Source organism: Aquarana catesbeiana, linkage group LG10 (genome assembly GCF_042186555.1).
Source record: "Aquarana catesbeiana isolate 2022-GZ linkage group LG10, ASM4218655v1, whole genome shotgun sequence".
NCBI lineage: Eukaryota > Metazoa > Chordata > Amphibia > Anura > Ranidae > Aquarana > Aquarana catesbeiana.
Genome location: NC_133333.1, coordinates 73484878 through 73500537, shown reverse-complemented (window position 1 = coordinate 73500537; position 15660 = coordinate 73484878). Strand labels below are relative to the sequence as shown.

The window sequence follows — 15660 nt, the reverse complement described above, 5'->3', positions numbered from 1 at the left end:
CTTCACAGGTTGCCACTGGAGTCCTCTTCCACTTCTTTATGACAACATCACAGAGCTGGTGGATGTTAGAGACCTTGCACTCCTCCACCTTACATTTGAGGATGCCCCACAGATGCTCAATAGGGTTTAGGTCTGGAGACATGCTTGGCCAGTCCAGCACCTTTACCCTTCTTTAGCAAGTCAGTGGTCATCTTGGAGGTGTGTTTGGGGTTGTTATAATTTTGGAATACTACCCTGCGGCCCAAAGAGAGGGGATCATCCTCTGTTTCAATATTTTACAGGACAAGTTGGAATTCATGGTCCCCTCAATGAACTGTAGCTCCCCAGTGCTGGCAGCACTCATGCAGCCCCAGACCATGACACTGCCACCACCATGTTTGACTGTAGGCAAGACACACTTCTCTTTGTACTCCTCACCTGGTTACCACCACACACGCTTGACACCATGTGAACCAAAATAAGTTTATCTTGGTCTCATCAGACCAAAGGACATGGCTCCAATAATCCATATAAGTCTTTAGTCTGCTTGTCTTCAGCAAACTGTTTGTGGACTTTGTTGTGCATCATCTTTAAAAGAGTCTTCCTTCTGGGACAACAGCCATGCAGACCAATTTGATGCAGTGTGCGGCGTATGGTCTGAACACTGACAGGCTGACCCCCCACCCCTTCAACCTCTGCAGCAATGCTGGCAGCACTCATACGTCTATTTCCCAAAGACAACCTCTGGATATGACGCTGAGCATGTGCACTCAACTTCTTTGGTCGACCATGGCGAGGCCTGTTCTGAGTGGAACCTGTCCTGTTAAACTGCTGTATGGTCTTGGCCACCATGCTGTAGCTCAGTTTCAGGGTTTTGGCAATCTTCTTATAGCCTAGGCCATCTTTATGTAGAGCAGCAATTCTTTTTTTCAGATCCTCAGATAGTTATTTGCCATGAGGTGGCATGTTAAACTTCCAGTGACCAGTATGAGAGACTGAGAGCGATAACACCAAATTTAACACACCTGCTCCCCAATCACACCTGAGACCTTGTAACACTAACGAGTCACATGACACCTGGGAAGGAAAATTGATAATTGATCCCAATTTGGACATTTTCACTTAGGGGTGTACTTACTTTTGTTGCCAGTGGTTTACACATTAATGGCTGTGTGTTGAGTTATTTTGAGTGGAAAGCAAATTTACACTGTTATACAAGCTGTACACTCACTACTTTACATTGAAGCAAAGTTTAATTTCTTCAGTGTTGTCGCATGAAAAGATAGAATAAAATATGAGGGGTGTACTCACTTTTGTGAGATACTGTATATAAAAATGCTGAAAAAGACTATTCAACTACAGCTGCTGAAGCTGAAATTATGGATTACCAGGGCTTTTTTCAGCTGGAACATACCAGAACTCTGTTCCAGCACCTCCGGCAATCCTGTCCTCTCAAGCCTGTCACTTAACACAGAAGCCAGTAGAGGAAGTTTTCTTTACAGCTCACTTCCTCTACTGGCTTCTCTGTACTACCGGTGAACACTCAAGGCTCGTGTCATACATTTGTTGGTGAGCGCCCCGGGTCCCAGCGCTGCAACTCCAGCTGCCTGTGGTCAGGAGGCCACCGCTAATCAGACATTGTAGCACAGAGCTGAGTAAAGAACTCTGAAACTCCTCCTTGGCTCTGTGCTACAGTTCTGATAAGCAAAACTTTCTGATCACACTGTACTGTGATAAAAAACACTGTACTGTGATAAAAAAAAGTGTGCATACCAGCTTTACTGAAGAGGTGCGAGGCTGTTGATGGAAAGGGGGGGGGCTATCATGAGGGAGATGGTTGTGCAGAGAAGCAGCTATGGGGAAGGTTGTGGGTTTATTAGGGCTGAGAGCTGAGTAGAGGTTAGATTGAATTATGCAGATAGGAGAACTGGGAAAGTAGGGGGAGGGAGAATTTGTGCAAAAAGCTGGGGGGGAGTTTGTGCAGAGAGGAGAACTAGGAAAGTGTGGAAGAATTTATGTAGAGAAGGGGGGGGGGGTTGTGCAGAGAGGAGACCTGGGAAAGTTTGGAAGGGATGTATATAGAAAAGGGGGGGGGATTTGTGCAGAGAGGAGAGCTGGGTGGGGGGGGATTTTAGCAGAGAGGAGAGCTGGGGGATCTGTGCAGAGAGGAAAACTTGTCCAGGGGGATTTGTGTAGTGTGGAGAGCTGGGGGGGGGGGATTTATGCAGAGAGGAGAACTGGGGAAGTGTGTGTGTGTGTGGGGGGGGATTTATGTAGAGAAAGGAGGGGGATTTGTGCAGATAGGAGACCTGGGGAAGTGTAAGAGCTGGCAAAAGTGAGAGCTGTGGATTGGGGGGAGCTTAGAAGGTAGCGCAGAAGTGAAATGTAGAAGGGGCACAGATAAGCTGTGGATGGGGGTGCAAAGGTGAGTTGTGGACTGGGGGTGGAAGCTGTGGTTGGAGGAGTGCACAGGTGAGATGTTGATGGGAGGGGGACATGTGTATTCTGGATGGGTTGTGCCGAGGTGAACTATAGATATGATGTGCAGAATTGAGCTGTGGGCAGGGAAAGGTGAACTGTGAATTGGTGGATGCACATATGAGCTGTGGATGAGGGGGGTGCACAGGTGAGCTGTGGCTGACAGGGGTGGGGCTGTTGTGCATGAGGGTTGCAGAAGTGAGCTGTGGATTGGGATGCAGAGGCAAAGAAGAGACAATTTGATGGTGACTTTTGAAGGGGGATACTTGAATACTTGGGGGAAGGGGATTTTTGCTTGGGGAAGACCAGAGAAATTTGGGTTACATACTCCTGAGCCCTGCTTTACCACTGCACTCTGTGTGCTGGGCTATGTGTTGTATATTGTTGTATATTTCTGAGCTCAAGGGACGCTTCAGGAATAAGTAATGTTCCTTTTGCTGATTTTATTCTGCTCCCTGTGTGATATACTCTTCTCACCGCTGCACAATACACACTTCTGAACCCTGTGTGTTATGCATTCCTGAGTCCTTTATTTTCTACATTACATAATCCTAAATCATGTACCTAGTACATCTCTCCTCTAAGGAAGGTGTGGCTGAAAGCGGGGTTTGGTTGGATGCGGGAAGTTCGCAAGGAAGGGTGAGTTCCTGCTCCTATTCTCTGAAAAAATCCCCATGGATTACAGCAGTTTTTTAAAGTTTGTGAACCCTTTTGAATTGTCTATATTTCTGCATAAGTATGACCTATACCATGATCTGTTTTTTACACGTCATAAAACTAGATAATGAGAATTAAAATAAACAAGGAACTAAAAAAAACCCCATTATACTTATATATCCTCTCTTTCTCGATAAATAAATGAATATTGGTGTGTGGCAAAGGTATATGAATATTTTGGATTCTCAGTTCATTTGAAGGGAAAGTCATGAAAATCAGGTCTGAGTCTCTTAGGCCCTGAATTACTTAAAGAACAAAATTCTGAGTCATGGCTTGAACAAATGACATTTTTCATGACCAGTTATCAGAGACCACCAGACTGGAAAAGGTTGCAAACTATTGATATCTCCTGTTCACTGTCAGGAAAATTGTGTTCAAATAGAATAGATTAACACCATTTTTGTTGGTTGACCAACAGAGGTTACCCAATAGAGCAAAGGTGGACAATAATCCAAGGGATCCTAAAAAAACCCAGTCTAATAATTAACAAGCTAAAGGTCACTTTTGCATCAATTAATGCCCCGTACACACAATCGGAAATGTCGCCAGTAAAATACCGATGTGAGCTTTTGGTCGGAAAATGCGACTGTGTGTATGCTTCATCGGACTTTTGCTGGCAGAATTCCAGCCAGCAAAAGATTGAGAGCAGGTTCTCTATTTTTCGGTCGGAAAAAGTTCCTATCCGAAAAAGCGATCGTCTGTATGCGCAAAAAATCATGCATGCTCAGAAACAATTTGACGCATGCTCGGAAGCATTGAACTTCATTTTCTTGGCTCGTCATAGTGTTGTACGTCACCGCGTTCTTGAGGGTTGAAAGTTCAGAGAACTTGTGTGACCGTGTGTATGCAAGACAAGCTTGAGCGGAATCCTGTCGGAAAAGTCATCATATCTTTTTCCAACCAAAATCCAGATCGTGTGTACACGGAATAATAATGTCAGTGTTCATGAACCCATCAGGAGTACACAACAGTGATATGACATGGATTCAAGGAGAAGAAAAACAACATTGCTATCCATGTTACAATTTGTTGAACACCATTTGAATAAGTCAGAATGCTTTTGAAAGAATGTTCTGTGGACATATGAGACCAAAATAGGCTGATTAGGCTAGAATCCCTGTATTTAGCAAAGTACAAACACTGCATTCCAGCATAAGAACATTATCCCATCTGTAACACATAGTGATGGCAATATCATAGTTTATAAACACACATCAGTCAGTACTATATCACCATTTAACTATAGATTTACGCCATGGGACTTTTATTTTATAAAAGGTGCATTTATTAGCATATTCCTTTCTTTTTTTCAAATTCTTTATTTAAAATACAAAAGGTAACCAATACATTGAATCAAATCTGAACAGTGAAAATGTAGTCAAGTAAAATAAGTGCATCAATTATACAATATCAAATCGCAGAATGTACAGGTAATAGTAGCACTACCATTGTAGCCAGAGTAAGACTACAAAAATTAACACGAGGTTGGGTACCCAGGTTTTTTGTTTAATATAACAGATAGAAGGAAGAAGAAAGCAAAGGGGGAGAAAGAATACAGATAGACAGGGGGAAAAAAAAGTAAAGGAGCAAACTAGCCAGAGTGGGATTTTTAAGGCAGTTGTGTTAGGTCATCTAAGAGAGACCTGCCTTCATCTGAATATATAAACATATTCCAGGGGAGCCACATTTTCTCATAACGATCATGTGTGTTTTGTGCAGTTAGCACCAAGTCCTCCATTTTGTTGATTTCCTCAACCTTTCTAAGCCACATTGGATAGTCAGAGGGTCAGGTTCCTACCATCGCAAAGTGATGCAATGTTTGGCAGTGTCAAGTAAATGACATAGCACTGATTTTTTACACATTGTAGTAGGAATGTCAGAGCAATGCAGTAGAAAGAAGGCTGGATCCTCTGGAACCAGATAGTCTGAAGTGTTGCGTGAGTCTACGCACTTCCTTCCAGAATGTCTCCAGACCTGGGCAAGCCCAAAATACATGTAAGAGCGTCCCCCTCTCCCTCCAGCATCTCCAGCAGTGATCTGAAGCTTTTGGGAAGAAGCGGCTTAAGACTTATGGAGTATAGTACCACCTGGTAAGTACCTTTATAGTTGAACTCTTGAATGCGTGTACATACGGATAATTTAAGGGCAAACCAAATGATTTGTCTACCTTGATTAGGCATAAAAAAGACCGCCCCAGATCTGTTTCCCATTTAATGAGACCTGGATGCCGGAATTCTTCAGGCGGAGAGATCAGTATAGAGTACATTGTGGAGAAGGTGCAGGGTAGTGTGCCTTCCTCCATGTAATGGGATTCAAATGGGGTTGGTGACTTTCTGCATCCTGCTGGGGAGCCTAGTGTTTGGAGAAAGTGATGAAGTTGGAGTGCCCTCCAAAAATCTAAGGCAAATTGGCCAACAAGTTGCTTCAGTTTCGAGACTGACGGCCACCTATCCGAGTTGAGTAAATGTAACACTTGGGGGAGTGGCCAAGACGGAGACCTGAGTGGATGTCTGAGCTGGAGCCCATTGCTGTATCAGGCTGAATCCCTGCAATCCGCTCGATATCCCGCCCATCCCACCACAACTGACACCTCCATGCGCCGCAGATCATTAGGGGTGGCAAAAGGACGGGGTAGGAAGATTTATTTCCCCCCTATACCGGAGGAAACTACTCCAGCCTCTGCCTGCCGCGTGGACACACGAACATGCTCCACAGCCAATATGGCATCCCAGACAGAGCAGAGATCAACCTTCCTCACCCCAGCTAGGACTAGCTGAGGTCCTGGCCGCAATTGCCAACTGCCAGACCTTTATAACCACCCTGACTTCAAAGGTTGATGCCGTACAACTAGATATGGGGCTGTTCAGACAGGACATGGACAAGATGAGGACCCGGCTGTCCTCAGCAGAACAGCACCTTAGCCAGACGGAGGACACAGTGGCTGAGCATACCAGCAGTCTCCGGTCCCTGCAAACAAAAATACGAGCCCTGGAATACAGGAATGAGGATGTTGAAAATCGCAACAGGAAAAACAATCTCCGTATTGTGGGCCTTGCAGAAGGAGTGGAGGGTCCCCACCCCACTGAATTTGTGGAACAGTTGCTGAGTACTCTTTTGACCAGAGCCCAATTTCCCCCTTCTATGCTGTGGAAAGGACGCATTGCATCCCTCCCAAACCTTGGCCCATAGGAACGCCGCCCTGCACTTTCATCCTCAAATTCCTTAATTTCAGGGACAGGGACAAGGTGCTCCGTGCTGCTCAGCTGCAGAAAGACATTAACTACCAAAAAACCAAGCTTCTAATGTTTCCTGATTATTCGGTGGAGACCCAAAGGCTAAGGCGATCGTTTGATCATGTCAAGCTGGCTATGCGTACACGTGGAATCCGGTACAGTGTCCTGTTTCCAGCCAGGCTAAGGGTCCAAGATGGGGAGACCACCATATTTTTCACCTCACCTAGAGATGCATCTACCTGGTTGGATTCGCTGCCTTCACATCGCTAAGAGATAAGATTCCTCATTGCTTTATTCTTCACTGGTTGCTGCTACTTACAGCATGTTAGTTGTTGCTCTATTTGCATTGGAGTTTCAGCAATTTGTAACTATGCACTTGTTGTGCGTGCCCTGTTTTTATGTTCAGTAACATACCGAAGATATGTGCCCCTGGCTAGCCCAGGTGTGTTATAGACGTTAAACTTTTTTCTTCATTTTATTTGACACCTTCTCTGCCTTATTTGCTACAGTACTGCAGACCTCAGTGCTCTGCTTCTGAGCAAATTCACATCATACACCTGGTGGGCATTATTGCAGGACCTGTGCTCTGAGGGAAGGAGGGGGAGGGATGGGGGTTTTCTCCTGCATTTTGCAGATTGCCATTCCCTGTCCTCACAATACTTTGGCCACTGGCGGATTCTAGTGGTCACATGAGTAACTGCTGATGTTATCAATCCCCAGGGACAATGAATACTTAATTTTTCTCTCCACTACAGGTTGTGTTGGGGACAATTATTGGGGTTGCTCAGAAATGTTTCCTGTGTTAGGGGGAACTGGCCTCTCATCCAGCACGGGTCTATTGCACTTAATGTGTCTTCTGTCCTGCAAAGCTGTCTATTTTTCTTACTGCACGGACAGCCTGAATTATACTTTTTTCTCACAATCCTGATACAAGTAGACTCCGCTCTCCCCTTTGTTTTCAGCTGGCGGACTAATCCACTACAAACTGCACCCACTGGTCCATGCCTCTCATCATTGGGTGTTCTATGGTTGTGGGTATAAGAATTCCTTGGTTGGGGTGGGGGATGCAGGGAGGGGGTGGGTAGGGGTAAGGGCTGTGGTTACGGGTAAGTTTATGTACATAAGTTTTTAATGTGCTTTGTTCTGTTTTTATGCTCTGTCCTCAGACATTGGATTGGTTAAATGTTATACTAATGTGTTGATCTGCAGTGTGCTTGAGTAGTATATACCTGATTTCACCTCCTTGAGGGATGGGTTGCTTCCCCTGCGGGTGGGTCTCTCATCCTATGATGCCGCCTTATTTTTCAAATGTCTCAGTTTAGGGTGATCTCCTGGAACGTCAGGGGCCTGAACTCAGCTGTTAAGCGATCCCTGGTGTTCCGCTTCCTTCAAAAACACAATCCACATATCTGCATTTTACAGGAGGCGCATCTACAAACCCCTAAAACTATCTGCCTAAAAAAAGCGTGGGTGGGCCTCCACTACCACACTACATTCTCCACATATGCGCGTGGGGTCAGCATCCTAGTGAGAAGAAACCTTGCCGTTTCGACTCATTGAGGTGAAAACAGATCCAGATGGTAGATATGTGGTCATTCACACTCATATCTATGACAAAACAGTGGTATTGGTGGGGGTATATATTCCTACTCCCCCCTCTGTCCAGGTTTTACACCATATTATGCAACTAGTGGTTCAATTAGATAGTGACCTGATTTATTTTATGGGGGATTTCAATATGGTCCCATGTGCGGCCCTTGATAGGTTGCACTCCTCGGCCCGTGACCCTACTAACCTCCAACTGTGGGCGGATACTTATGCCCTTACGAATGTCTGGAGGCATATGCACCCGAGCACGAGAGAGTTCCCCTGTCATTCGGCTACTCATAAGACCCTATCTAGGGTAGACCTAGTCTTTGCATCCAGAACTGCTTTAAGGTATGTCGAGAACCTATCTATGCTTCCCAGGGGCACCTCGGATCATGCCCCGATATGTCTCTCCCTTGCTCTGACTGTTCCCCCCGAGTCTAGTTTGTGGAGACTGTCCAGATTTTGGGTAAACAATGAAAGACGGCCTCTATTTGTAACTACTAGACAGACAACCGAAGATACTACCTCTCCACCTGTGCTGTGGGATTCATTTAAATCATGGGCGAGGGGGACTACTTCTCTAGCATTACATGGCTCCAGAGGTAGGCTTCCCTGTCCCTGGAGGAGATGGAGGGGAGGGTGACTAGGTTAGAGGCAGCCTATGTACAGGCCCCAGACGTGGCAGCGGGCTCTTCAGGAATTGTCCACTCTCAGAGTGGCCCAGACTGATAAGGCCCTCCTACACTCGGCCCAAAAGGTGTTTGAATTCAGGGGGAAGAATGGGAAACTGCTGGCCTGGTTGGCGAAAGGGGACATTCCGGCCACCCCTATTGGCTGTGTAAGGGACAAGGACGATCACATACTGACAGCGTCTGACCAAATTAATGCTTGTTTTCTACAATTCTTCCAGGACCTATACTCCTCCCGAGCTGATTTCTCACCCTCCAATCTTAACGCTTTCCTTGATCCTATTTCCTTTCCAACGTTGGCGGCGGAGGATAGCGAGAGATTGGACGCTGATATCACCCTGGAGGAGGTACAATTGGCCATGGGACAGTTGAAGAATGGTAAGGCATCCAAGAACGGATGGCTTGCCGTCTAAATTTTATAGCAATTTCATGGAAATTCTTGCACCTAAATTGACTGCCCTTATCTCAGTCTATGGTTCCCTGGAGGAGTTGCCTGACACTATGAATGAAGCTGTGATTGTTTTGGTTCCCAAACCTGGCAAGGACCCGCAGGACTGTGCGGTATATAAACCAATATCCTTACTAAATGTGGATGCTAAAATCTTTGTGAAAGTCCTAGCTAGTCGGTTACCCCAAGCCATTAAGGACCTGGTTGATGTTGACCAGACTGGCTTTATGCCGGGGAAGGGAACTGACATAAACATCAGGCGACTTTATCCAAACCTGACTGTTCCCCATGACAATTGGGGCTCTAGAGTTATCGCCTCACTAGATGCCGAAAAGGCATTCGACTCCATAGAGTGGGTGTACCTTTGGTAAGTCGATTCGGGTTCGGCCCCAAATTTATCCACGGAATAAAACTACTGTACAATGCCCCTAGAACGAGGGTCTGTACTAACAACTGGCTTTCTACCCCTTTTAACCTATTTTGCGGTACGCAGCAGGGATGCCCGCTCTCCCCCAGTCTATTTGCCCTGGCACTGGAGCCCCTGGCCATTTTGATCAGGTCTACTCCGGACGTTATGGGCCTTCGGCTGGGAAAGTTGGAAGAGCGGTTGTCCTTGTATGCGAACGACGCATTGCTGTATCTTAATGACGCTGGTCCCTCATTATTAGCCACTCTTCTTATTTTTGACAAATTTGGTGCCTTCTCAGGTATTAGGATATATTGGTCCAAGTCAGTCCTATTCCCCATAGATGCAGATGCGGTAAAGACTGCTGCCTCCTCCCCCTTGCGGTGGATAGAGAAATTCCGTTATTTGGGGGTAATAGTGACACAACGCCTCAGTGACTACATGGATAAGAACCTTCTCCCCCTGTTGACATCTCTGAAAGCTAAATGTAACTCCTGGGCCCACCTGCCACTCAATTTACTGGGACGGAAAAATCTCCTTAAAATGATCTTCCTGCCCAAATTCAACTTTTTTTTTAAGGAACTGTCCAATATGGGTCCCAGTTTCCTTTTTTAGAGAAATTGAACAATGTGTGGGATTCCTTCTCTGGTGTGGAGGCGTCCTGAGACTGGCACGCTCTACCCTGTGGCTTCCGGCTCACCTGGGGGACCTGGCCTTGCCCAACTTTAAGGTCTACTATTGGGCTGCAATGCTGGTAACAGTCCAGTGGTGGTTCATGGGCTCGAGATCGAACGCGGTCACCTGTGGTTAGTCTGGCTTCCCTAGTTGATTTATGCAATTTTGCATATAGAGGCCCCAAGGCGTACACGCAGGTTACAGGACCAATGAGAGCCACATAGAGAGTGTGGGTGGCTGCTAGACGTAGACCCCAATAGAATAGAATGATAGAACGCAATCAGCTGTCGCCGACCCAACCACTTTGGTGTAATCCCAGCTTGCAACAGTTCCGTACCCTGCCTGATCCCCAGGCTTGGGCCAGGCGAGGTGTTGTAACCCTGGGAGATGTCATGCATCAAGGAGTTTTACGCCCCATGGATGACTTAATTCACAAATTTCAACTGCCCCAGTGGATGCGGTTTAGATATCTTCAACTGCGACATGTCGCTAGAGCACAGTTTCCCCAGCTGCCGCTCCTCCAGGCTGACCCTATTGAAGACTTAGTCTCCCCCGGTGACTTAGATAATACCCTATGGACCTTGTATATTGCGCTTTTGGGCACTGACTCCCCTAAGATGGAGGGGTTGTGGAAGGTGTGGCAGAGTGATCTACCGTCACTGGACAGGGAGGACTAGGGTGACTGCCTCGAACAGGGACCCAGACTGGTAATCTCCTCTAGGGACAAACTTATTCAGGTTAAGTTCCTACACAGGGTATACTACACTCCTCAGAAATGACATTGTATTTTCCCGGACCGAGACTCGATATGCCCCAAATGCAGGACACAAGTGGGGTCTTTCCTGCATATGTTCTGGGAATGCTCAATTATAACATCATTTTGGTCAGAGGTCTTTAGCGAAATTAATCTTAGGCTACAGTTGTCCCTTTCAGTTACACCTGAGTTGGCACTGCTGGGGGTCCATGATGATGCGCACTGTTCCCACCACTTGAAACTGCTTATATCCTACCTCCTGTTTTATGCAAAGAAGGAGATTCTCCTGAAGTGGATATCCGTTGCCCCCCCCCCCCCTCTCCTCCTGGGAAGCTTTGATAGATGCAGCCCTACCCATGTATAGATTAACCTACATTAATAGAGGATGCCAATGGAAATATGACAAGGTGTGGGCCCCATGGGCGAGCACGTAGAGACTAGAAGGGTGGGGGTATGGGTATGTATATGTTTACTAGCTACAAATCTCTTCTCCTGTACAATCCTGTAGCTGTTTATCTCTGATTGCAAATGTGTACTTAATCAATTACTCTGCTAATTACGGTTGTGTCTGTCCTTACCTTCTGTATGGTATCCAAGCATTTTGTAAGGTTTTGTTTCAAGCTAATCTGTATGCTCTGTCTTATTCGTTTTGACAACAATAAAGCACCTTTGTTTTGTTGAAAAAAAAAAAATGTGATACTTGGAAGCAGCCTGTTTCCAGCAGGTTCTGGTATGGGCCTCCCCGTAGACCTGAGGGAAAGTTGGGGTTACTCAATACCTTTATTGGGTAACCCCAACTTTCCCTCAGGTCTACGGGGAGACTCTGGTATAAATGGGGACTAAGTGGTAGTAATAGCCAGGTTTTTGAACAAAAGGTTACAGACCCTGAGGGTGGGGCTGATGGCAGGGTGTACTTTAAGTACCGGGGGCAAGGCCTGAAAGCACCAGGGAGCCCTATGAAGTGGGATGGTGCTGAATTGTTCTAGTTGGGTCCATAGTTTTTGGTCGCCATGTCTGCACCAGTCAATCACCCATGTGAGGTGAGTGGCTTGGTGGTATTTCTGGATATCCGGAATTCCCCCAAACATTTTGGGGAGAGTCAAAAGACATCCTTGTATCCTGGGTCTCTTATTACCCCATATGTATTTAGTAAAAAGTAGGTCTTCCGCGTATGCAGAGACTTTATAATGGGAGTTGTCCATTTGCAAGCCTTTGATGTCATACTGTAGTTCAATCTGACCCTGCTCAGGAACCGTTCCAGGGTAAGTGCGAATAGTAACGGTGATAGAGGGCAGCCCTGCCGGGTTCCATTCGCTATTGTGATCGGATCTGAGAACACACATTAACTTTGACTGGGGCCATTGGAATAGTATATGCCCCGGTAATCCACTGAATCAACGCCTCCTCGGCATCAGTGCTCCGCAAGACACAGGGGACTTCGGTATGGTTGGCTAAATGTATCGAATTAAAAAACTTTCATGGTGTTGTCATGCGCCCCGCGAGTGGGGAAGAAGCCCACTTGGTCTAAATGGACCAGCTGGGGAAGATATAGTTGAAGGCGTGTGGCTAGTACTTTAGTGAAGAGTTTCAGGTCTACATTAAGTAGTGAAATTGGTCTATAGCTACTGCAAAAGGAAGGATCCTTACCCTTCTTGTGTATAACTTAGATGTGGGCCAACAAGGTCACCGATGGGAAAGAGGAAGATTGTCCCAATGCATTAAATGTCTTGACCATGTGAGGGCCTAGGAGAGGTAACAGGGTCTTATAATATAGGATGGTGTAGCTGTCTGGACTGGCTGCTTTGCCTGGTTTGGCTGAGCCCACCGCTGACTGTAACTCCTCCAAGGTTATAGGGACTTCTAAGTCACCCCACTGCAGGGATGATAATCTAGGGAGGTGGGCTGAGGAAAGATAATTGTTCAGTTGTGTCTGTGATGGGGGATTATCTGGGAGATTATATAAGTAGAAGTAGTATTCCCCAAAGGACTGGGCTATATTTTTGTGGAGTGAAACCTTCTGTCCTGTCAGGCCCACCACTTAGAGTATATAGAACGCTACCCTTTGATCCTGCAGAGCCCTTGCAAGTTGTTTGCCACATTTGTCGCTGGACTCATAGTGAAGTCTCCTACAGGCCTGTATCGCTGCCTTAGCGCAATATCGTAATAATTCTGACACTTGACAATGCAAGTGTGTGAGGTCGTGCTCTAAAGAGGCTTCAGGGGCCTGCTTATGGCGTAGTTTGAGTGCCTGTATGTCTGTAAGTAATGCTGTGAGTTGCATATTCCTTTCTTTTGTGAAAAAGTTAAGAAGGGGTGCTATGTACCCCTTACTCATTTGCATGGGGGGAGGACAGATAGGATATTTTAAAAGGCTTTTAGATTCCAATAAATCCTCAATTTCACAAACCACCTCATCCACCTAGCCAGGCATGTGTGAATGAGGTATTTGTCCCTACAGCAAGGAACCCTCCCCATTTTGGGTTATGATGGGGGGGGGGGTTGGGCATGCTCACTGTCCCTCCCCTTTTTGGGCACATAGGCTGTATGCTGTAGGTTTTTTGGGGGGACCTTATGTATTTTTTTAGAATGAATGGAATTAGCCTCTATATTCATGGCAGACCCTTGTTTAGGATAAAAGTATTGTGTGAATTTTGGGGGATCCCCCATAAATCCATACCACACCGCTATTTTGTTTGTTTTTCTTACACTGCAGGGCCTAGGCCTGACAAACGGAAAATAGAAATAAATTATGCCTTGATAAAGATATTGGAGGGATTTGATATGGATTTGGAGGGGGACCCCTGGAAAAAATGAAAATAAATAACGTGGAGGCCTCCCCAAAAATCCACACCAGACTCTTATCCATGCATGCAGCCTGATCATCCAATCAGGGAAGTGTGCACCCCCTTCCCCTTGTTCTACACCAGGCTGTGTGCCCTCCACATGGGGGAAGTACATTCTCTGGGAGCCCCTCCCCCCCATGTCCATGTCTATGGAGACAAGGGCTTAATGCCCACATCCCTAGCCCAGTGGAATCTGGAAACACCCTTTGGAAAAAGAAAGTTCTAGATATTGGGCCTCCCCTCCCCAAGAGTTGATTAGTACACCTTGTTACTCATTCTCAAAAAAATTAAAAAGTAAATAAAGACACTGACAAGGTCCTTTGTAAAAAAAAAAAAATGGTCTCTGCAATATTGCCAGCTAATGAGTTGATGATGCTTGCGGACATCTTTGATCAAATATGGTCATGACCATATTTGCTCAAAGGCATCACCCAGGGTAAAGCCCTGACTTCTGTTCATTGGCTTGTTTCACATAAAAAAAAGGTCAGAAAGTAATTAATTTAGTGGGGTAGGGATACCAATGCTAAATTAATCACTTCCAGCTGGCAGCAGCAGTCAGATGTTTGGCATGCAAACCAACCAAATCAGGCCATTTTGCCCACCTATTTGATGAACCTAACCCAAACCTCATCACTTCTATACAGTAGTGTATAAAACGTGTAAAAAAAAAGTTTTAGCCATACTATACCATACAATATCAGTGCAGCAGTTATAATCAAAATAATAATAATTTGATGCATGCTAATTAAAGTCCACAATACACTCAAATAACTATGGTTAGATAATTTGCTTATTGTATGATGTATTAGAAAAACATTACATTCACTGATGTGCTTGATTTGAAAATGCATTCCTGTTTCTTTCCTATGAAAAGTGAAAGACATAGTATTAATAATTTCACAATAATCCAGTAAAAACTAACAGATATAGATTAGCAATTCTGCACATTTGTCATAAGAGGACACCCAATTCATTTTTCAAATGCCAATTGAGTAGCTCAGTACAGCTGCCAGTTGGTAAAGCAGCAGTTGTGGTATTATTTTTTTTCACCCTTAGGAATGTTCGTTTGATTTTCTAACCGTTAGTGGGGTTGAATCAACATTTCCTTTTGAAATTAGTGACATAAAACATTTAAAGGAGTAGGATGGAATGTTAAAAGCAAACTAAATTTTGAAGAACTTTCAAACAACATTCATCAAGTCATAGAATTTTTGTTCATTTGAAAGTCTACTATTGTATGCCCAGTTTAAAGCTCTAACTTTGCTATGGGCCCTTAAGCGTTGCTCCTGTTTTTTCATGCAAGCTTTGACACTGCATTGACTATTACCTATTCCTCTCAATGGCAATACTCGGAACTAATACTGCTTCTTGCGATGGAGATTTGAAACATCTAGCATGTTTCATGCTCAACTGTACAACTCATGCAAGCATGTGTGTGCTCAAACCAAACCAAACCAAAACATCAAATGCCAAGTTAATATTTTTCACATTTTCTTCTCCAACATATTTGCTTTGTATTCCTAATTTATAAAGTATTTTTTAAATATACAGTAACTACCAATGCTTCCATATAAAAGTGATAAAAGACTAATGCGCACAACCAAATTCTCAGAGGATCAAGGGCACTAAAACAGAGATTAGAGAAGCTGCCTACATATGAGGTGGCCTCACCCACCCTAAATAAGTAGCGTATTAAAAATCAAAATTATGTGGCGCTAATCTAAGTATACTAATTGATGAGAAAAATAGATGCTTCCTTACTGCTCAATAACCAAAAACTCTCAATAGACAATAATCACTTCACCCATTAGGGGGCAGTAAAATCAACAAGCTATAGGATACTGTTGA

At 45.0% G+C, this 15660-nt stretch overlaps 1 protein-coding gene across 1 annotated transcript in view; it reads right to left on the bottom strand.

Moving 5' to 3' along the window:
• Positions 1-4436: 4436 nt before the first annotated feature.
• TMC4 (transmembrane channel like 4) overlaps positions 4437-15660 on the bottom strand; it is a 1453434-nt gene continuing 1442210 nt past the window's right edge. Inside the window, exon 16 of the mRNA XM_073602282.1 lies at positions 4437-14676. Within this exon, the coding sequence (XP_073458383.1) occupies positions 14635-14676 (42 nt within the window). The 3' untranslated portion in view covers positions 4437-14634. The remainder of the gene's footprint in view (positions 14677-15660) is intronic.